The 24,740-nt window shown below is 37.9% G+C and overlaps 1 protein-coding gene across 2 annotated transcripts in view; it reads right to left on the reverse strand.

Annotated features, from left to right (window-relative positions):
- The window catches only part of RYR2 (ryanodine receptor 2), a gene marked incomplete at both ends in the record, with an annotated part of 724,637 nt that overhangs the window by 213,899 nt on the left and 485,998 nt on the right, over positions 1-24,740 (reverse strand). For both annotated transcript variants that reach the window (XM_079725493.1, XM_079725494.1), the window contains 7 exons: positions 679-793; positions 5,097-5,370; positions 7,087-7,230; positions 8,576-8,681; positions 13,780-13,980; positions 16,882-17,686; positions 22,510-22,736. In XM_079725493.1, the coding sequence (XP_079581619.1) occupies positions 679-793; positions 5,097-5,370; positions 7,087-7,230; positions 8,576-8,681; positions 13,780-13,980; positions 16,882-17,686; positions 22,510-22,736 (1,872 nt within the window). The remainder of the gene's footprint in view (positions 1-678; positions 794-5,096; positions 5,371-7,086; positions 7,231-8,575; positions 8,682-13,779; positions 13,981-16,881; positions 17,687-22,509; positions 22,737-24,740) is intronic.

Below are 24,740 nucleotides of genomic sequence, written 5' to 3' on the forward strand. Positions count from 1 at the left end.
CTGAATCAAGGGAATGGGTGGGTCTGAAGAGCATGCTTGTGTTATGGACTTCTAATGCGATGGAAATGGATTTATAATTCAAAATCTTACAAAATTAGCATAGTATTAACTTTTAAGCTTTCTAAATATCCCCTAAATGAGGATAATCTAGGAGATAGCAAATTACATGGCATAAGAAAAATTGTTATCAATATCAAAGAAAAAACTACAGTCAGACCTCTATATTTGCAGGTTCTACATCTGCAGATTCAACCAAAATGCAAAAAATGCCAAAAGTTCTAAAAAGCAAAACTTGGATTTGCTACATGACAGCAACTATTTACATAGCATTTACATTGTATTAGGTATTATAAATGATCTAGAAATTAAAGTATATGAGAGGATGTGCATTAAGTTATACACGAATACTACACCATTTTACCTAAGGGACTCGAGCATCTGTGGATTTTGGTATCTGCAGGAAGGTCCTGCAAGCAATCCCTTGTGGATACTTGGGGGATGAGTGTAGAAGCATATCCAACTCTCAGTCTGTACAGTTTTGTTCAATTTTTTTCAAAAAGTGTTCTTTAAAAAGCAGTCCTAATAGAATTTACAGAAGTTCTCATTAAGAATATGCCATGTACATAGTCTAGGAGGTTACAATAAATGGCATCCCAAGAATCAAAGGGTTTCCTTTACCTTGGACTCCCCACCTCCAAGGACATTCACCATGACCTCCATCACCGTCTCGTGCATCCCAAGTGCCCTCATGAGATTAGGGTGCTGGTAAAACACTTTATTATTCATGATATCCCTAAAAAGGACAACATAGGTACAAAGGAAACACAGAAGTCAGAGCAAAATTTAAATAAAAACGTATCTGAGATCATGATAAATCTTCTGGAAATAATTACTGGCATGTATGGAAAAGTAAGAGCAATCATCATTAAGCCATAGAAGTTAATAAGCACAATTGGGTCTTCCTCAAAAATACTGACAGCCTACCAAAAAGAGCATACAAGTCTTCCACTCCTCTCAATTATAAGAAATGTACTAAACAGGTAAACATTCATTTATGTGAAACAGACTTTGTGACACTTATTCCTAGTTTTATGAATATCTAAATTCAACCTTATTTTGTTCAACCTTATTTTGTATAGAAATATGAAGCAGTGTTATACCATGTTTTTATGAAAATTTCTATATAAATAAGTGTTGCATAAGCATCTCTGCTTTTCATATATGCTTTTTTAGTACTATATTCATTATTTGTATGTTTAAAACAGTAGTGTTATTTCCTGCCACATTTATGTTATCATTCTGGCAAAATGCTTTTAAAGGATACATATTCTCTCAGAGACACTGAATACACATGAAGTCCAGGTACGAGTAATCCAACTCATTAAAAGGGACATTTAATCTAAAGAAACAGCAGCAGACGATACCTAGAATGTTTTGTATTATTATTATTGCATTACACATTATTACAATACTCATGTAAAGGTACTTTTAAAGATCTTAATGTTTAGCAGTCCTTGCAAATAAACAGCTCTGTTGATTTTTATTTTAACATATAGCAAATCATGCAAGAGTCTTCTATAAAACACTTTCTTGTTGGAGCCAGAGCAAGAAAATAATGTACAATCAACGAGAAACCTGAAACTTTCCCTTTGAATCGGGTTACCTTAACTGAGTCATTCATCTATTCCTTTAGTCATATGCTAACTTTTAGTTATTCTGGCTACATCAAGAAAGTGGAATAGTGTGATTCTTTTCTTTTCTTCTTCTTTTTTTTTTTTTGTTTTAGCTCTTCACTTTTAATTTAGCTTTGTTTAGGTTTGTGCTAATGAAGACAGTTTTTAGGTAGCACAACTCAGAAAAATGACTTGGGGGCCCAGGGCTAATACAGGTCTGATCTATTTAATGCAAGGACGAATAAGGTAAAGAAAGACATCCTTTCATTCACATCAGATAGCAGCATATTTATCAAGAGAACCTTCAACTCTCAAACCACAGATGTAATCCTCAGATCTGTTCTCCTGTTAATTCAGATCCTTTGCATGACCTAACTTTGGAAGGTAGCTAATTGAAAAATCTCATTTGCCCTTAGTTCCAGGTAAATTAAATGGATTTTTAATTCTACCACCAGTAGGCAGGTTGTCACTTATTAAATGTGTCATTTTAGGATCTTTCTAATACCACAAAAAAGTAACATTTTATCTTGTTTTATAATCATTTTGAGTTTTATCCCTATTGAGTGATTTATATGTTAACAGTACATCGTACTTGTTACATGGTCATTTAAGAAAGAAAGTGCTCTACGTTTCCTGGAAGGCTTTCTTTCTCATTTAATTAAGATCACGTCTCAGGAGAGGCCCCCTCAGGTTGGATTTATGTACTAATATTCCAAAAAAAGGCTAGGCACAGACAATTATAAATAAAGAACATAACATTAGCTTGTGTTGTTTAGGTTTTTCTCTTTACCCTCTTTGTCCCATTAGTGCACTGATTTTTAGTGTGCAATCATTATAATGATTTTCGGAATATAACCTCCCAGTTTTATGATTTCAAATACTTAATAGTCCCACAGGAAATATATAGTATCGTGTTCTGAATTTAAAATGTACATAAATATCACATAATCTGAATCTTTCCATACTTTCGTTCCCCCTCAGAATTATTTTTCTAGCCAAAGAAAACATCGGTTATTCTATTTCCTTAGTTGTTTTTCAAAGAGCCAACGCTGAGTTTTTTTAATCCTTTTTATTATTTGTGTTTTATTTTACCTATGTCACTAGTTATCATTATCTCCTCTTTTATCTGTTATTTATAGAACCAGATGAGCTTTTTTTGGTTGGGGGTGCTAAATATTTGTCTTTTACATCACTTTTCAACATTCTACATTCCAGATTTTTACATCCTTACATTTAGGTATTTTCTCTTATGAATATCATACAGCTTAATTTAAGCTTTTATTTTTCTCTGGTATTTTAATACTCTCATATTTTCTTATCCCCAAATCATACAAGCTTGTTAATGATTGCTTAGATATATGCATATATGCGCCAGTAATATACTCTCTGAAATTGATTACCTCCCATTCTTCTGAATTCCATTTTCTTTTCCAGAATATACAGCCTTTAGAAGGCCTTTCAATGAGGGACTTTAAGTAAACATTATGAAATATCTTTGTTTTGCCCTCACTCTTGAATATGGAATATGAACTCCAATATCCAAATCCACATGAAGCACAAGCTCATGATGGTAAAGTCTTAGTTGAGTAACACATTGTAAATTGATGGCTATTTTCTGTTGGAACTTTGTGATATTTTGTTGAGTTATGATCTCTAGTTTTACAACTGAGAATTCTAAATATTGTTTCTTTTCAAGTATCCTGGCTTTTTCTATTTGCTTTCAAAATATTCTATTTATCACTGGTTTTATGCTGTTTCACTATAGTCTATCCAGCTGTAGATGTGGAATGGTTTGTACTGTGAATTCATATTGTGAATTCATACTGTGAATTCTGTGAATTCATATTTTTCATCAATTCTGAAAAACTCAAGCCAATAGCTCTTCATAGTTCCCATTCTATATATAGCTCATCTATTCTGTCTTTCTATAACTCCTATTCAGCATATGCTGGACCTCCTTATACTACCCCCTATGTCTCTTAACTTCTCTTTCAGTGTTGCATTACTAATTTCCTCAGATCTATGATTCAATTTATTAATTCTCTTCAGCTTTATTTATCTATACTTTTATTAATCACTACTCTTAATTTCAATTATTATATTTTTCATTTCTAGAATGTCTATTTAGATATTTTTCAAATTTTCCTGGAACTTTTGTGTGTCTTATTTTTGGAGATTTTATTTATTCTTTCTTTTTTTTTTCTTCAGTATGCAGGCCTCTCACTGTTTGTGGCCTCTCCCGTTGCGGAGCACAGGCTCCGGATGCGCAGGCTCAGCAGCCATGGCTCACGGGCCCAGCCGCTCCACGGCATGTGGGATCTTCCCGGACCAGGGCACGAACCCGTGTCCCCTGCATCTGCAGGCGGACTCTCAACCACTGCGCCACCAGGGAAGCCCCTATTCTTTCTTATTTTTAGACATTTTAAATACAGTAACTTTACATTCTCTTTCTGGCATTCTATGATCTGAAATTCCTGTGGGAGGTGTTCTAACTCCACTCTTTATTGTATCTGCAGACTCTTGCCTATGGTGGATTGTTTCCTTGGGTGTTTTGCAAGTTTTGATTGTGGGATAATCTTTAGTAGTATGTAGGTTTTTCCTGCAAGAATTCACAGTGAATTGAGTTGAGAAAGCACACCTCCGGGCCAAATTATATGTTAATTTCTCAGCTTGGGGATCCTTAGACTACATATGAGGTATAAATGTTAACCCTATTTAAGACTAGCGTATACAAACTATTATATATAAAATGGATAAACAACAAGGTTCTATTGTATGTCACAGGGAACTATATTCAATATCCTGTAATAAACCACAATGGAAAAGAATATGAAAAAGAATATATATATATTTTATATATATATATATATATATATATAACATATATATATATAAAATTGAATCACTTTGCTGTACACCAAAAACACAACACTGCAAATCAACTATAACTCAATAAAAAAATGTTAACCCTGAAATCCACATAAAGTACAACGTATGATGTTGAATTCTAAGAACAGTTGTTTTATTCCCCATTCTTTGCTCAAGGCCCAATAGGCATAGGCAAACTTCCTTGTTATTTCCTGCTCGTGATTGTTTGTCCCCCTGTGGATTTTATTATTTTTATTAATCTGTATTTTTTATATGTGATTGTACACTACTGAGAAATTAATAAAAATAAAATCTAAGATATTTGTTATATATCATAGCCACCTTAGCATCTAGTTGTAAAATTAGTCATGTTTTGTTATTGAGCACTTTTCCTATTTAGCTTTAAAACATAGTCTCTAGAAAAATGACAATCTAATTTAATGATCATAAAATCTAGACAGTGTTTATACTAATGCACCTACTGTACTACTATTGGGATAAACAACTAGAAAGAAGACATTTATAAGAAAAAGGTTGTCATAGTAAATAACTTACCCTAATCCACGAATCATAAGTTTCTCTTCTTCTTTGCCCATTCTCACACTCAGCAGAGAACGAATCTGACCAAGAGATGCCAGCAGGTTGATGGTATCCTCCACGGAAATACCATTTATAGTGTAGGTCTTTGGCAGAGCCCGGACCAGACCCCCAATGCCATCATACTGTCGATGGAGCAACACGAACATGGCCCTCACCAACTCAGGGTCTTCAATAACAGACTCTTGAGCCCATCGGACCATGGTCTCAGAAATCAACTGCTGAAGAGTGGCTGCAAAGTAATTATGGATACTTCTTTAAAAAGGAGAATAATAAGACACATTAGATGGGCATTTCAAATGCATATCTCAAATAAGCCAAACTGGTATCAATATTTGTGCCAGAATTTCAAAAATATATTTTTTGAAAAAAATAAACTTCATTTAAATATTCTTCAATGTCAATATGTCAATACCAATGAGTTACAGACATGCAAGGATAAAAATACACAATATTTTCTTTAAAAACTATTCTTAAAACTAAGGTATTTAAGCTGTTTCAAAATTGTAGCCACTTTTTCAAAACTACTATTGGCAATCCATAGGGCAATCAATGAGTGGTCCTATTATTTTACTTTTACTTTTATTTTCTTTGTTCCATTCTTTTCCTCTCAGAAGATCTGACATCATATATCCTTATAAAGGTCAACCATGGGCATTCAAGGAGCTTTCTTTTTATCTAACTGTCTCCTCATTTGAGTCCTTTGTAGTAGCAACCTCATGAAATTATATTTCTACTTCAATTTGTATCCCTAATTGTCACTTAAAATGTCTTCAAAAGGATTTGATTGTGAAACTGTATTAAGTTGAAAAGTTACCCCATACATAGAAGATTACTTGCAATGTGACAAGCAATATAGCACACTTAAAAGCAATAGAACTTCCAAACCTCTTAAAATATATAGTAAAATTATCAAAGCTAAGTAGGGTTGATGTGACTAATTCATACATAGGTACTTAGTTCCTATCACCAATACACTGTCTGATTTTCAAAAGAAGCTGTTTAACCTGTTTTAATCTATACCATACTAAAAAAAAAAAAAAAACAAACTACCAATTTTAACCAAATACAAAAATTAGATAAAATGCCAGTATACTTCCATGTATCTCAAAACCATGTTGTCAGTTTTAATAGGTCAAAATTGATAATAATAAAAAGTGATTCATAAGAAACTTTGAACTCTGATTTTGAAGAAGACCTGGCTCAAATTTGATTGTGATACTGAAGAATAAATTTAGAAGTAATTGTATGGATAAAAGATTTCCCTTGTAAGTTAGTGTGAAAAAAACACAAAATTTTCATGATTTTTTTTCTTTCCATAAAAGCCATTAATAAACCAACACTGCATCTTAAATGAATGGAGTCTCAGCAGTGAGACAGTAAGTCAGTGGATCTCACAGACCTACCTCATGAAACCCTTCTGGATGAGAGTGCAGTGTCTCAAAGACCGATTGCCTCAGTGTGCTTATTTGGTTTCACAGAGTATCAGCTGTGACTTTTCAGTTAAATATTATATGGATGAATCAGAAATGCATAAAACTTTAGAAAATATTTCAGAACCAAAATATAGTTACAGACAATATCTATTTAAACTTTAAGAAAAGGTTTAACTTGATGCAAGAATATTTGAAAGTCAATAGCATAATATTTAGATATGAAGGCTAAATTACCTGCTTTATACTTTCTCTTGATAAGACTGATCCAATCCCTAAGTGTTTAGTTCTCTAGGGAGCCCATCCACCCTTTCAAAGCTGCCATCTCTCAATCTGTTCCTACAAATATGGCCTGATGCTGCTGTCTACTTCTGGCAGCTACAGGCATCTACTTAAGAATTTGATTTCTTGGAAGCTGCAAACTCAATTTTCTCACTGGTTCATCTAGTATAATATTTAAGTGATGAGTAAATGCCGTAGTTGAGTCATTTTAGCAGTGCCCTTTCATAACTCACACGACTTCTTGGAGTCACTCTCAATGGGCTTTTCAGCTTGCTTCTTCTTTAGGTATGTCACCTTTTCTACCAAGGACAGCAGGCGTCCTCTAATTGTTAAATCACTGTTTCCATCCAGAGACCCAACTTCATCCAGCTCAATTCCTAGTAGGAAGAAAACAAAGAGAAAGAAGAAAAGAAAAAATAATATTAAAAAAACATTTAGGATAAATAATTCTCAGGTTTTGCAAGTTTTTCCATTCATAGCTTAAAGCAATGCTGCCATGTCTGAAACAGCTGATGACACTGAGTTAAGCAATCTTGCCCACTAGCACTCACAGGTAAGAGTCACTCATTGCTCTCTCTTCCTTCTTTCTCTTTTTCCCCTGTTCTTGTGATATCAGAGCTATCAGCAGCCAGTACAAAATATAAAACCAAGCAAAGAGGGAAAAGAGTCTCTTAGGAGTCAAAATCAATTGTGCTACTTGGGCTAACCCTCAGGCATCTCTTGACCTTGGGCACTGTTTAGACCTATGGTTCTGCCCTGCCTAAAAACCTCCCTAGTCTTTTATCCTCCTTACTTACTTCCAAAAATATCAGTGATATTTTAATAACTCGAGGGACAGAGAGAGCAGATATCATTAGATATCCTAAACTAAGGAATACTTTATGCCTGAAGCAATAATTCTACAACTTTAGAGCACTCCTTTATTTATAGTATATATATAAATGCGTGTGTGTGTGTGTGTGTGTGTGTGTGTGTATTTATAGTATAACCTTCTGGCGGTCATTCAGTGGTTCTTCATTCATAAGCTGAATTAATATACTTTTACTCTCTTCATTAAAATAAAATGAAAATAATATCACTGGCGCTATATATGTATATATACCACTTAAGAAATGGCTAATTCGTTTTCTTTAACTGAGACGCAGATGCAGACTTATCCACACCACTGCATAAAGGGAGAAAGAACCACACATTCAGAACATCCAATCAATTCCATTTTAAAAGTTCTTAGAATAAAAATAAGGGAGAATCCCCTTAATAGATTTGGGCTACTGACATATAATTTAATGCAGGAGTTCCTTAGCATTAATTAATTTCAAAAGATATGTGCCAGATTTCCTAGGCCAGTCCTAAAAAGTGGCCCCTCAACCAGTTTAAATACAACTGTTTGTGATCAAATTTCTTTAGACTAAATTAACTTAACACTCCCCTCTCTGCCAAAAGCACCTGGTTACATGTCCCCATTCCCCAGGCCACTGAGGGAAGGAGGGAAAATAGAGAATTTTGGTCATGGCCTGCTTGGTCTTCATGCCTTTCTGATCTCTGTACCCCTCATGACTTCCCACATGGGTTTTTTTTTTGCCATAACAAATATTCTTATATGAACTCCTAACAGGCATCATGTACATTTTTGAACGTATTTACATACATACTTACTTTTGTACCAGTATATGTGTACTAAAATATACATTTAATAAGAGTTGTAGGTCAAGAAGACCTTACCACAATGTGTCATCAAATCTTCATGAAAATCCAAGAGTTGGTCTTGGATTTCTTCGGGACATGGACATTCGCTTTTGTCATCCTTAAAATTGAGAAGCATATTGATCTGAAAGTTTGGAAAAACAAAAGAGGAAGAACTAGAGTAAAAGAAAAGTGAATTCAGGAATGGCACAGAAAAGAAGATCATAAAAAACAAAGATGTTCAAAATCTGTTTTTCAGTATTCATAGCTGGTTGCCCAACAGATGAAAAATCATTATCTATCACTCAATCCAACAAACACCACAAATAAATCATTCAAATCTTAGCATGCTGAAAAATAGTCATGTCTTTTGCTTTCTCTTTCTCAATTCCACAATATTAGACCTTTGTATACTTGGCGTTCTTCAATCAATTAAGATCTAAATGTTGGTTTTTAAAATTTTTTATTATGCTTCTCCTAAATTTTCTTTTTTTTCTAGTTAATTTCCATGCTTTATTGAATATTTTCAAGAATTATTTTTAGAAGGATACAGTAGAGAAGAAGGAAAACCAAACATAATTGAAGAGTAATATAATGGATAACTATGCTTTTTTCTAACATTAATGGTTCAATTAAACAAACTGCAAGAAACTTTCTTCCATTTCTTTTAGTTTTAGATACAATAGTATCAAATTCATAAATGAAGAATAGTATTAAATTCATAAATGAAGAAAAGTCTGTTCCATAATTTTCCTTTAGGAAACAATTGTAAGTTTTCTTTTTAGAGCTTTGTGTTTGAATTTTTTGTTAAACTACTATTTTGAGAAAATTGTAGATTCACATGCTATTGTAAGAAATAATACAAAGAAATCCTGTGTACCCTTTACCCTGTTACCCCCTATGGTGACATCTTTCAAAACAGTAGTACAGAATCACAACCAGGATACTGACACTGATAGAGTCGAAAGAGAGAACAATTCCATCATTTCAGGATCCCTCCTGTTACCCTTTTATAACCACACCCACTTCCATCTTGCTTGCTCTTCATCCCTAATTCCTGTCAACCACTAATCTGTTCTCCATTTCTATACTATTGGTATCTTAAGAACGTTACATAAGCAGAATCATACAGTATGCATATATGTATTCCCATATGATCCTTTTGACAACCGTAGGGTCTGTAGTAATATCTTGTTTCATTCCTGATTTGATAATGTGTATCTTCTCTTTCTTCCTTTGTCAGTCTCTCTAGAGTTTTATTGACTTTACAAATATTTTTAAATAACCAGCTTTTGGATTCACTGATTTTTGTAACTGTCCTGTTTTCAGTTTGCATTCATTTCTCATCTGTTCTGTATTACTTGTTCTAGGTTCATGTTGCTCTTTTTCTAAATTCTTGTGATGGCAATTTAGATTATTGCTTTGAGTGTTTTTCTCTTTTTAAATGTTAGGTATTTAATTCAATAAATTTCCCTCTCACACAGTTTTGGCTGTTTCCACAAATTTTGATATGTGATATTTTCATTTTCTTTCAGTTCAATGTAGTTTTTACTTTCTCTTGAGACTTGATTCTCAAACTATGGATTATTTAGAAGTGTGCTGTTTAGTTTCCAAGTGTTTAGAGATTTACCTGTTAACTTTCTGTTACTGATTTCTAATTTGACTCCACTGTGGTCAAAAAAACATTCTGTATAAAAAAATTCAATTCTTTTACATTTTTTGAGGTTGTTTCATGGCTCAGGATACAGTCCATCTTTGCAAATGTTTCATGGGCACTTGAAAAAAAAATGTGTGTTCTGTTATTGGGTGGAGTGTTCCACAAATTTCCAAAAATCCTACTAGTTGATGACAGTGTTGTATTCTCCTATATTCTTGCTGATTTTCCATCTAGCTTTTCCTTCAAATATTGAGTGAGGGGTGTTGAAGTGTCCAACTATAATTGTGTATTTGTCTATGTCTCCTTTCAGTTCTATATGTGTTCACTTCACATATTTTGCAGTTCTTTTGTTTAGTGCATACACATTTGTCTTCCTGGTGGATTGATCTTTTATCCTTTTGTAATGTTCCTGTCAGTCTATGATAATTTTCTTTGCTCTTACCTTCTTTTGATCAATTTTTCATGACATATCTTTTTTCATCCTTTTACCTTAAACATATCTATATTATTACATTTTAAGTGAGTTTCTTGTAGACAGCATGTAGTTAGGCCAAGTTTTAAAAATTCACTCTGTCAATCTCTGTCTTTTACTTGGTGTATTTAGATTATTTATATTCATGAATTTACTGATATGGTTCTGTTTGTTCTCTCTGATTTATTTTTCCCAACATGCTTTGAGTTCCCTGAACTATTTTTAGGATCCCATTTTGAATTATCCATGGTATTTTTTAGTGTACCTCTTTGCATAGCATTTTTAGTGGTTGCACTGGATATTATATTAATATATACATAATTTATCTCAAGTCTATTGGTATCAATATTTTACCAATTTAAATGAAGTATAAAAACCTTATCTTCCTTTATGTTCCTTATTCTCTCCACTGAAAATATAATTGCCTTAGATATTTCTTATGCATACATTTAGAACACATCAGACAGTTAGCATTTTTGCTTTGTCCATCAAACATAATTTAGAAGACTCAGGAGGAGAAGGAAATTGTATTTACCCTTAACACCTTGTGTTTTGTCTTCCTTCCTGATTTTTCACATTTTCTTCTTTCATTATTTCCCTTCTGTTTAAAGAAGGCATTCTTTCAGAGTAATCAAATTCTGGTAGTTTTCCTTCATTTGAGAAAGTCTTGATTTCCCCTTCATTCCTGAAGGGTATTTTCATTGCATATAGAATTCTGGTTGACAGATCTTTGCTTTCAGGACTTGAAAAATGCTGTGCCACTTCCTTCTGTCCTCCATATTTTTTGATGAGAAATCCATTGTCATTTGAATTGTCTTTCCCCTATGAGTGTCATTTGTTTCTCAGGGCTTTCAAGATTTTTCTTAGTCAAACTTCTGAAAACTAAAGACAATGATATGTCTTGGTTTAGATTTGGGGGGGTATCTCGTTTGGGATTTACTCAGTTTCTTGAATCTCTTATCTTTGTACCTTTTGCCAGATTTGAAAAGTTTTCAACCAGTATTTTTTCAAGTATTTTTTCAGTTCACTCTCTTTCTCTTATCCCTCTGGAAATCTAATGCCACAAATGTGAGACCTTTTGCTATATTTGCACTCGTCCCTGAAGCTCTATTTTTTTTTTTTTTCACTCTATTTTCTGGTTTTTCAGGCTAGGTAATTTCTATTGTTCTCTCTTCAGTTCAATGATTCTTTTCTCTTTTTCCTCCATTCTGCTGTTAAGTCCATCCATTGAAGGTTTTTAAAAATTCAGATACTGTATTTTTCAGCTCTAAAATTTCCATTTGGCTCTTCTTTGTATCTTCTTTTTTTTTTTTTTTTTGCTGCAACTTTCTTTTTTTAGTTTTGTCATCTTGGAGTTTGTATCTATTGATTGTCATTTTTCATTCAAGTTTTTGCTGGTTCTTGGTGTGATGAGTGATTTGTAATTGAAGCCTGGATACTTCTGGTATTATGTTATGAGACTTTGGTTCTTATTTAAACTTCTGGCTTCTTCTGACACTATCCAGCAGAAGAAGGGCTGGGGTGCCTCATTACTGCCAGGTGGAGTGGAAAGTTCATTTCTCCACTTGACCTCCATGAAGGAGAGAGGAGACCTTGTTTCTGCTGTGTGAGGCTGGGAGATCCAGGTCCCCAGTGGACCTGAACTCACACAACCCTGGCTGGAAAGGGTAAGAGTGTCTTGGTTTATCTCCCTCCCTGGCCTCTACTGACACTCAGGAAGGGGTAGGTCTCATCACCACTCAGCGGGGATAAAGTCCCAGCTCCCCACCGTCCCAGTTGGAGCACCTGTGTACAGCCTGGTGAGAGTGGAAGTCTAAGCTTTCCACTCAGTGTCTGCTGGTTTGGGTAGGGGGTGGGGCACAGGGTTTACTGTGGTGTTTGGCTGGAGTAGCATGGTCATTACCTAAAAGTTTTCTGTCTTGCTAGAAAAAACAGTTTTTCTGGTCCTTTGGCCAGACAGAGAAGGCACTTGTTGGGGCTTTTCTTGTCTATGCCCGCTGGCGTTTCTGCGTTGCCGGCTTCTTTAGCTCCAAGTCTGGGATAGGTGAGGCAAAAAGAAAACCCAGGGAACTCACCACCATGTCATTCCTCAGCTCCCAACTTCCGTAGCCACTCTTTCTTCTATCTTTCAGAGTCTTCTTATGTTGTCTTTTATGTAATGTCCAGGGTTACAGTTGTACTTAGAAGGAAGAATAGGGAAAGGCACATGTACTCCATCTTTCCAGAAGCACAAGTCTCCCAATAGTAGTTTAACAAATGGAATTACTCTGGGAGAGGTTGGACTTGTTCTCTGCCTCAGTAAATGTTGTTTACAGCAATAAACAAGATTCCATGTCCCTTCCCTCAAAGAAATTACATTCTGGTTAGAAAAAGATAAATTCTGCAATTAGTCCCTAAACACTTTCATTCAAAGGTATCTTGGACATAGAGGGAAATAGCAAGGTAAGATATTGAAGACGCGATCTGTCAGTTATACCTTGTGACCACCATAGCTGCATTTTGGTAATATCTCACACTATGAGACCCATCCTGAGGTGGATGCTAGAAAATGCACAATCCTAGACTAGCTCATTCTTGGGTTTAGGCATAGGCTTTTGGTTTTGCTGCACCCAAGGGAGACCTGGGTTTGGAGGTAAGCAACCAGAGGAAGAACCACAAAGAGGTGATCACTATTCCTGCAAGACTGGTGGCAGTGACACTGGGTTCTTCTAGGAGACACAAAATGAAAAGTGTTAATTCCTAGGAGTCAAGGGTGCCTATTAGCTGGGGCAGTGCTGTGCCAGCCAACAAAGACCCACCTGTGCTTGGATATTAATCCTATTTGAAGAACTTCAGAATCTGGCACAGTGGTTTCCACAGAGTCCGTAATACACCTGATACCTTTTAATAAGTCTCTCATCTGTTTAAACTAACAGATAATTAGATAATTTTGGTGAGACCAAATAAGTAGGCAATTTTGGTGAGACCTATGGATACTGACTAAACAAACATAGCCAGTTTAAAGAGAACAGGAGAAAAATACACTCGCAACTTCTGGTATCATTTTGCAATGTGTGGAACCTGAATGAACTAAAACCCAAAGTAAAAGGAAGACCTTTCAGTTCATTCTTATACCTGCTCTTGAGGTGGTGATCTGAATTCCTTTGTTTTCCTGGCTGTGAGTGCAGCCGACATGTTTAAGGCTTGCATAACTTCGTTATAGCGGAATCGTTGATTGTCTTGGAGCTTGGCTACAAAGTCATCTGAAAAGGCCACAATGGCTTCTATCCGGTGCCGGACCTGGCAGTCACAGAGGTACTGAAGTAGCAGGCACATCTAAAGAGATGATTAAAAAGACACCAAATTTAATTTCTGCAACTTGCTTAATGTATATCAAATCAAAATTTGTGGCACACATGCTTAGTTGTCAACTCTTCTCCTTTATTAACAGAATCCTGATTTTATGTAGATAGCAATGTGCTCAGTCCCAGGGGATGAAACATAATTCGTCTAAGCCCAAATGGCAAATACCCTCTGATGTCCCTCTGATGAACACTTACTGTCCCAGCCTCGTCTGCAGCTAGAGGCAAATGAGATAATGAAGAGGAGTTTGCAAGGGGTCGTCTGGGAAAGATTTTTCACCATTCATAATGGGCTAGAATATCCTCTTTTCAAAAACTGGCTAATGACACGAACACTGGAGGAAGAAGGAAGTGACACACTTTAGGATAAAAACTATAAACTGGGCTTCCCTGGTGGCGCAGTGGTTGAGAGTCCGCCTGCCGATGCAAGGGACACGGGTTCATGCCCCGTTCCGGGAGGATCCCACATGCCGCGGAGCGGCTGGGCCCGTGAGCCATGGCCACTGAGCCTGCGCGTCCGGAGCCTGTGCTCCGCAACGGGAGAGGTCACAACAGTGAGAGGCCCACGTACCGCAAAAAAAAAAAAAAACGAAAACAACAACAACAAAAAAACATAAACTGAGGACTGCAGGAAGACAGTAAGGTCTGGGTTCCTGATGACACCACTGAGCTACTACATTCATTCTAGAACTGTCTACCTCCAGACTTTAAGTTAACTAAGTGGTTTTATTGCTTATTCATTAAATGGTCAGCTGGGTATTCTTTTACCAGAAGCCCAAAGGATTTTGAACTGATATGGCGCATCAGTAGCAACATGTTCTGCCCAAGTTTATACCAATTGTGATATAAATACACAGCAGTGTTAAAGAGGACTTTAAAACCCTATCACCATCCACAACATGGCCATTTCTGTCAATGCCAGTTCTGAGACAGCCCTAGTGTCTAGGTCCCTCTCTCCATCCGCTTTGGCTTTGTCCCACCCCAGTGTAAGCACTGTCCCCCTCGGGTCTGAACCAGCATGACAGCGTCCTACTAAGTGGGCTCCGGATGACCACCCTCTCTTACTCCCCTCACAGGGAGCTCTACTGAGATTTTCAGAATAAAATTAACCTGCTAAAATTCTTCAGAGGTTTTAATTGAAATTAGAATAAAATTCACATCCACCCTATGGCTGGTTTTAGCAAACAGCCAGACTCTGTACGAACTGCCTTCTGCTTATTATCTCACCCTCCTTCCCCGCAGACACTGATCTGGTCTCTTCCCGAGTCAGAGCCTTTGTCATGCTCCGTGCTCCATGTGAAAGCTTCTAGAACACTCTTCCCCTCCCTCTTCACAAGTACTGAGCTCCCACTACTAAATATCTGACCCCAGCTAAAAAGTCACCCTTTCAGAAAGGCCTTCCCTCACCTTACTCACAGTATTCCAGTTGAAATTTTCTTTCTTCTAAAAATCCATTCTTTTCCTTCTGAGCATGTAATGCGATGAACAATAAGATATTCTAACAGAAATACATATCAATAAGTGTATATTTCCCCCAGAGACAGTAAGCTTCCTTCACCCAGCACCCAGTGCCTGGCTCAGAGGAAGACCTCAATCAGGGTTGACTAAGGAAGGAAGAGCAAAAAAAAGGGTGTCAAGGATGCAAGCAACAAACTGATGCTAATGAACCAAAGAGGCATTAGGAAAGGGTCCTTGGGACATCTGGATGAGCACAAAGACAGGCAAGGTCTTTGATTCTTTAGAAACACAGGAAGGAAGTAAAATCTTGTGGGTGAGAATGGACGCACCTACTGGTGAGCAAGCGTCCTAAGGTTGGAAGGGTAGAGGTGGGGTTGGAAACAGGCACTGAAAGCCTTGCATTTCAGGCATTCCAACAAAATGTGGTGAAATGCATCCACGGAAACAAGGAGACGTAAGGAAACTGCTAATGAATAAGAGGGAGAAGAAGTGTAATAGGGAAGAACAAATCTGACTCCATATTGGATTCGTTTCTTTTACTTTAACCTTTATATTCTATTGCTTTTGCTACAAGTTGATCACTAAAGGGTTGTTGCTTAAAGTATACATAATGGTCCGTCTCCAGGGACCCTGCCTCCCATGCCTAAATGTTAAGCTAAAATACCTTTGTTTAAGCTCACAGGAAACATCCTGACCAGGCCCCCCTGTGAATGGCTGCAGGAAGAAGAAATTAACACATCCCCTCCTGAATCTGGCCAGAACCAGGAAATATTTGCAATAACTTCTTGCCCTTTTTTTTTTTTTTAAACTTTACTTCCACACCTCTCCCTCTTTGCTCTATAAAAGAAATCAGCATCCCAACCCAGGCAAGATGGTTCTCTGGGGCACCAGTCCCCCATCTTCTCTGTCTGCTGGCTTTCTGAATAAAGTCACTATTCCTTGCCCCAATACCTCGTCTCTCGATTTACTGGACAGTGCGGCGAGCAACATGAGCTTGGACTCGGTAACACTGGCAGGACAAAAACCCATCTCCTATGCTCCTTTCAGATAGACATACACACATGCACATGCACAAATACGCACACACACACATACACACAGAGAAATAGCGACATGCCACACACACACGTGTATGTTGGGCGGACACGTACTTGACCAAGGAAACCACCTTGACAAAAATACAAAAAAATATGTCAACTGACTCAATTGGAAAATAAATGAACTTCATTCCAAATGCAAGAAAATTAGATGGGCAAGTCCCCAGGCATAACAGGAAGTTGGTTAATTTTATGAAGAACTATCTTTACCCAGGAATACAAATACATACACACACACACACACACACACACACAGAAAAAGAGACAAAGGTCAGTGTTAATAGGCTGTGAAATTCACTGCAATCTTTTTCTCTGATTACCTGCAATTTAACTGGCTCGGGCAGTTTCATTTGGAGCAGGCCTTCCTTGGACCTCTTACCCCCTTTGTTTTCTTCCTCAGTGGCTCCTTCCAGCTTGGAGTCTTCCACGCAGGGCTCCTTCTCTGGCGACTCGCCCTCCTCCTCGGGACCGGCAGCTTCCTTGAACACGCTGGGCTCAATCAACTGCAAGATGTGTTTCAAGTCCTCATTGTGGAAGATGCCCATGATGAGCAGGGTATAGAACAACTTGATGAGAGGGACGAAGAGGAACTCAGTGGTCCCCCCGACAGGGTCCCGGGAGTGAAGGCTGCCCTCTTCCACGGCCTCTATCAGCATCTGTATGGTCTTGGCCTTCAGGATGTCCAGCGGGAACTCAGGGCTGTACTGGTAACCCTCGTTATTAATGCTGACAAAACTCGGGGAGGAAAACTGCATCCGCGGCCTGAGGGAGGTGCTGAGGCCAATGCCCGGGAGGCCGTGCTTTTTGTTCTCGTCGGGGAAGAGTGTGATGCTCTTTGTCTCCTCCGTCATGGGGACGATAAACTCATTGTTCATCATGAGCCTGGCGGTGGCGTAGGAGCTGAGGTGGATGTCAATCAGCAGGTCGTAGTAGCCAGCGCGCAGCAAGCCAGGCATGTACTTGTTCTCGATGGCGTAGAGCAGCTGCGGTTCGTCCACGTGGCTGCACAAGGCGTGGGCCACCCGATGATTCCCAAGCGCGCAGACGGCCGAGTAGAGCCGGAGAGTATGGTAGTGGAATTTCAGCAGTTCTTCCTGCTCGGTCAGTTCCAGGATGTCCACAGATCTGGAGACAAGAGAAGTTAAACATGGACATTGAAAACGACTCTCCATCAGAGGAGAAATCTACATACGTCGTTGATGTCACAAGTTATGGAAACAGACACTATTTTTTAAATTAGTTTTCTGTGGCATGTTTGATGATAGCATAGATTTAAAAAAAACAGTTCTAGATGTTTTTAAGTTTTCTTCCAGATAGAATTTGATGTTGAAAATTTCCAGTCACTAGTGCTTGGAGCTTTCTTCATTCTTCATCACCCCAGGATTCTGAACATCTCTTTTAGATATCTGGGTCTCAAGCTGACCCTGGGGACTCCCCTCCTTTCAGAATTTGAGCACTCTTCGAAAAATCCTGAATCTCCTTTTCCAATTTGGCTAAACTGCTTCAAGAAGCCAGAAAACTTAGCCTTAGGCTATCTTGCTTTGTCTCTGACTTTAGGATCAGCTCTGAGTGTAACCAGTCAGTAGGTAAACAGAGGGATAATTCCTTTCACATAATTTACCTACTTACACCACCCTCACGGACCCAAACATATGCCAATGCCACCCTGTTTCCACCAGGTATGTGCCACTCATGAAACAAACACTATTAGGAACATTTTCACTCAGGAAAGTCTCTGTTGGGAATCTGAGTTTATATCAGATCATTTTGCTTCTAGTACACATCATGACCTTTCAACGCAATTAAACCTTAAGCATATGTCCAGAATGTACCTAAAGTCAAGTCATTCCTTTTAAAAGAAAATCTATTTTAAGAGCACATAATTCCTTTAGATGCGCTAATTTTTCTAAACTCTTTAAATTACATAGATTGTTCATGGGCAACACTATAGTATTAAAGGTAGAAACTTGATATATTGATAATCAAGGGAACCACTCGTTCATCTAGCAATGTATCCTTGATGAGACTGTAATATAAGCTCATCAGGACAGGGGCTATTATATACTGTGGTTATTAGTATTCATCCAGCACCTAGCCTAGCACACAATGGGTACTGAATAATTATTTGTGATTATTTATTGTTAAGCTTTGCCCCTATCCTTAGATACCCTGTCATCCTGTCCACACCACCTATCCATTGTACCTGTGCTTTTCAGGTCACAGGCATTCTGCTAAAATCCACTGTGGCTTGATGGCGCAGACTTATTCCAGACTCCACCTTCTGACTCTCAGAGTCAGAAGATTCATGCATTATAAAATGCCTAGCAAATAATTACCCACCCTGTGTATCACCTAGACTTCCAGGAAACCACACATCTGCTGGGCCCAGTTGCTAGCACCTAGTTCTTGGAAAGGTATAATTGAGCAAGCCCCCACCACCTCAAGGTGTAGTGGAGGATTCCCATATCTTAACTGGGCTCTTCAGTCTCCCAAGAAGACTGTTACCCATCCCTCAGCCTGGCTAATGGCTAAAATATATAAACCCGTTTATTGTAGCAACACAGAATATCTGAACTCTAGGTCCTTACCAAAGAACGCAATTCAGTCTACTGTCTGATCAATCTCAAAATGTCAGTTGCTAGAAACAATATATAAGGACTCTACAATCTACGTTGCTGCTGCCACTCCCAATTCACCCCCCATGATTCATTTTATGATGCCATGTTCTTTCCTATAAAGCACCCCTCCTCCCTACCACGCCAGTCTTTTAAGGTAAGGGTCATGTCTGTTTTGCTCACTATTTTCTATCCAGTGCCAGGAACACAGTGGGCATTAATACATGTTTGTGGAATGAATTAATGAATGGGAGAAATCGGAAGGAGTTGTAGTCTACTTCTCATAACCTGACTTAGGTCAAGGCAAACCAAAGGATATACCACAACTAATTTAGTCTGTCTTTCCACACCAACCCGTTGTAGCAATATTCATACATTAATGAACAATGGCTTTAACTGGAGGAGAGCAAAAGAAATAACTCACTGTTTCATCTGTTATAAGCACAATGCCAAATATATCATCTAGCACATCTTTAGCACATGCTGTAAATTGCATTGTTGTCAGTAAATATTCTCCTTCTTCCTTCTTCCCTGTAGATGGAGTCATCTTATCAGCCCTACTTACTTTGGGCTTGACTACCTCACTTGCCTTGGTCAATAAAATGTAACTGGATAGAACATCTGCCACAAGGGAAAAGAAAACTCTTAGAGGTCTGTTCGACCTCCTTCATATCTACCCTTGACCATGGAAGCTATACATCCCAGATCAGGGCTGTCCCACCAGCTGGGCAAGAAGGCACATGAACCGCATCTGCAGACCATCTCCCCAGCCTGGAGCAGAGCCTCAGTGGACCCAAGACCTCATGTAACATGAGCAAGAAACACAGGTTTCTTTGCAAGCCACCGAAATTTGGGGGTTGCCATTACAGTAAAATCTGACTAATACAACTCATTATAGTCTTTAAAGTCTCCAGGGGAGAAATTTCCTTCATGACTCAATATCATTCTTTTATTCATCAAATATTACGGAGTACCTATTATGTATCGATCACTGTGCACTGGTGAAATGATGGTGAACAATACAGACAAGATTCCTGCCCTAAGGCAGCTTACTACCTAGTTAAAGAGGGAAACAACCCCCAAAATAAGTAAATTAAATTATGAACTATGAGTGAGATATCTCATGAAAGAAACAGAGGACTGACATACATCTACTACTGTTCAATTTTTAAAATATTAGTTAATTGTCATATTATTGGGGCATGAGGAACAGATTCTACTTGAATACTAGTCGGCATTTCCATTTTGGAATCTGAATTTTGAAACTCATCAGATTTTTCTTTGGCTTCTACAAAGTGTGAAACCAATGTGTAACCATACCATGGTGTGATGCGAATGACTGTGGATCAGTCCCGGCTTTGTTATTTTCCTATCCTTATCTTCTCTGCAACTTGATTCCAATGACACTTTTTTTTTTACAAATTTGCATTTCATATATTTTGTGAAATTGACTCATTCTTTACAGTCTATAATAAGAATTTAAATTATCCATTCATTTGCATATAATTTATCACAGGTAATTAACATAAATGATACATTACTATGGCAGGAGTGTATGCTGGGTTTCTATGACATGCCAACATATTAAATCACAACCTTAAAACTCTCTGCTTAATAGAGATAGAATATTTTCCCTTATAAAGAAAAATTCGTTCCCAAATGTGATGTTTCTTTTGGTTGCAGAGTAATTTTTTTAAAACATTAGATGCAAAATTCCAATAAAACTTTTCTCACATAAAATAAAAAGTATGAAATTCAATTGAATCCTCTAAAGAGTACATTATGAATGCTGTATCTCTCTAATTATTTCACCTAAAAATATACAAATAAATACTTAATGGATTAAAAAAAATTCACCTGGCCAGATTAATTTTTCTTTGGATTTCTTCTGTTTGGAAACAGCTTTATTGAGGTATCGTTTACATACTATACAATTTACCTATTTAAAATAAATAATTCAATGGCTTTAGTATATTAATGGAACTGGGCAACCATAACCATAATCTAAGCTTAGAACGTTTTCCTCACCCCAAAAGAAACCCAGTAGTACCCAGTGGCAGTCATTCCTCAGGTCCACTGCCCTTGCATCCCCTAAGTAAACATTATTCTACTTTCTCTCCCTAAAGATTTGCCTATTATGGACTTTTCCTGTAAATGGAATCCTATAACATGTGGTAGTAGTATAACTAGTTAAAAACTTAGTATAATGTTTTAAAGCTTCATCCATTTTGTAGCACATATAAGTACTTCATTCCTTTGTATTGCCAAATAGATTTACAGTATGGATTCACCACACTTTATTTATCCACGAATTAGTTGGTGGGCATTTGGGTTGTTCCCACTTTTTGGCTACTGTGAATAATGCTGCTCTGAAATTCGTGTACAAGTTTTTGTGTGGACATGTTTTCATTTCCCTTGGGTATATACCTAGGAGTGGAATTGAAGGCTCTTATGGTAACTCTGTATTTAATTTGTTGAGGAACTGACCAATTGTTTTCCAAAATACAGGTTAAATTTTAAAGGTATTAAAAGAAAATAAAAGTGCCAAGCATGTCTAAATATATAAAAATGAACATAGCTCCTACAGCTTTTTAAGAGTAGAGTTCTAAAATATAAGAAAAATAACAAATATGTGTGTCTTTGCATTGTTTTCATGAAATGTTTTCACTCATTTTGTGACTTAACTTTTTAATGATATTTTGGGAGGGAAATCTTGGTCCCAAACTTACTGATAATGAGGCTGCTAAAATGAAATCCTGCAATTTAATTGGCTCTCACATGGAAAAACTGAAAATCATAAACAAAGCCACCTCTGAACATTAAGTGTACTTTATATCAATACTATGACTGTCTAGAATGCATATAAACGTGTTTCCCAAGCCCTCAAGGTATTTTCACAATGCTCTTTCACTGACATCTCTTGGTCTCAGTTTTTCCCATCTGTCAAACAAAGGACTGAACTAAGTGATTTTTCTGATTCCCTCTTTACTATCTTACAGTTCTGTGATACTCCCTTACTCGGCTGTCTTAAGTCAGATGGCAGCTGTACTTGTCTGAATTTTTACTTACTGTTATTCTCATAAGCAAAACAAGAATGAGCAAACAAATCATACACTATCAAATCACGTCTTCACCTGTAATAATTCTGTTTCAGTAACCAAGGAGTTGAGACATAGACTTAAACTTGGGATGTACAAAATAACATCTGCATGGCCCCAAGAAATCAGTATTTTTTAAACCCCATTTTGTTTCCCCAGCACCACCCCTGAACCCTGGGGTAGGCATCTAATTTGATGGGTCCCCATCAGATAGTAAAGGATGCTCAGGCCTGACCTGTTCTCCTCTGGGATATGGAGAGACATGAACTGCAGAGGTTCCACACACTGCACCAGCCAGCCTTGGCGTTCACTTATTCGAGACACGTCTACCTTCAAGAACTGGTTGGGCATTCTGCTCCAGAGGACATGTGAGAGGAACTGCACATGGAGACGAGGGGGACACTGTGGCACGGGGTTTTTGTGCTCGCTCTTGAATAATCCCGCTGAGAGAGGCATCACATTCTAGGAGATGGGGAAGCAGAAAAAGAATGAATGGATGACGCTCCTGGGGGGTCAATAAAGTGATGACTAGAGTTCTGTACAGGAAAGAGATAATGACAGATACGCTAAGTGTTGAGCAGAGTCAATACAAAAATTAATAGAAATTGGGTTGAGCTGTTTCTGAAAGGACAAGTGGAGAAAATTTGGGGATGTTTCCTTCCCATATATTCAAGGGCACACTGAGAATGCAAGAGCAAGAGAGTATAACCATGTACCTTTCCTATTTCTTCACCAAGCTGGGTCCTCAGGGACGCTTGGCATGTCTTTTAGCTGCTTTCATCCAAACATCCTGAAAGACTGGTCACATCCACTTGGCTTTCTCCCTCTCTTATTGTCTGTCCTTTGTCACCCACTTCATCCTTCCTTAAACTACTCACACCCTCACTCATCTTCAGGTTTCTCAGGTTTGAGTAACCAACAATACACCAGAGACAACTCAACAGATACACCTAACTATTAAACAAGAAACACAATTTCTTTCTCCTCCACCTCTAATATGTATCTTCAACCATTCCAATTCCTGCAGTATGGCCTCAGGGAAAGAAAAGTCTCTACTATGCCAAAGCTTATTCATTCATTTATGATCGTGATACCACCCCTGCCTGCCTCTTCTGGGCCAATAAAACAATTATCTCATCTTTCCGCATTACCTTCCATTTCTTCCTCTCCTCTAGAACCTTCTCTACTGCATTATTTAGACTTGCTCATCCTCAAGCTACTTTCCTATTCTCTTTTGCTAATGGGGACAAAAAATCCAGGCACTGAGAATGTATCAGTGAAACAAAACAGACAAAATCCCTACCCTCATACAGCTTCCATTTCTTTTTCATTAGACATAAAATAAACAAAATCAGTAATTAAATAGTTATTAGAAAAGAGGTCATGGAGAAGAAAAAAAAACAGGATGGGGGAATCAGAATGTAGGACAGTAATAATAAACAGGGTGGTCAGAACGGTGTCACTGAGAAGATGACATTTACAGAACAATCCAAAGAGAAGAACCATGTGGATATGCAGGGGAAGAAATTTCCATGCAGAGGGAACTGTGAATGCAAAAAACCCAAGGAGGGAGTTTGCCTGGCAAGTCTGAGGAAGAGCTGGGGGCCAGGGTGGCTGCAGTGGAGTGAAGGAGGGGACAGCAGGAGGAGATGAAGTCAGAGGGGTTAGAGGAGGTCAGGTGGTTTAGAACTTGAGAACCATCCTCAGACCTCTGATTTTTACTCTCAGGGAAACAGGGTTTCTAGGGTTTCGAGCAGTGAAGTGAGTGACATGGTCTGACTTTTATTTTAAAATCATGACAGTCACTCAGATTGTTCTATGATAAACAGAGGGGTGAGAATGAATTAGAGGCTAGTGGCGAAAAATACAGATGGGAAATGATGATGATGGAGGGCAGATCAGCAGGAGGGGTGGTGGGACGGGTCAGAAGGTGGAGGATTTGCTGGGGGGTGGAACTGGGATGCGGAATGTAAAGGAGGGAAGCCAAGGATGACTCCAAGGTTTGGGGTCTGAGTTATTAACTGACAGATCAGGAAGACTTGAGCAGGCAAGTCAGGAGGAGGGGGGACTGAGGGTCAGAAGTCCAGTTTCGGACATATCCAATTTGCAATATCTATGAAACACGAAACATAAATGTCAAATAGACCAATATCAGAGTCTGGGTTCTGAGAAACTACCACTTTTCTGTCAAATTTTAACTTTTTTTTTTTAACATCTTTATTGGAGTATAATTGCTTTACAGTGGTGTGTTAGTTTCTGCTTTATAACAAAGTGAATCAGTTATACATATACATATGTTCCCATATGTCCTCCCTCTTGTGTCTCCCTCCCTCCCACCCTCCCTATCCCACTGCTCTAGGTGGTCACAAACCACCGAGCTGATCTCCCTGTTCAGTCATCCAAACTTGCTGCCTCCTTTCCCTCACGTTCAATCTCAAATAATAATATGAATTGAATGATCTTGAA

The sequence above is a fragment of the Hyperoodon ampullatus genome (genome assembly GCF_949752795.1).
Source record: "Hyperoodon ampullatus genome assembly, chromosome: 1".
Classification (NCBI taxonomy): Eukaryota; Metazoa; Chordata; class Mammalia; order Artiodactyla; family Ziphiidae; genus Hyperoodon; species Hyperoodon ampullatus.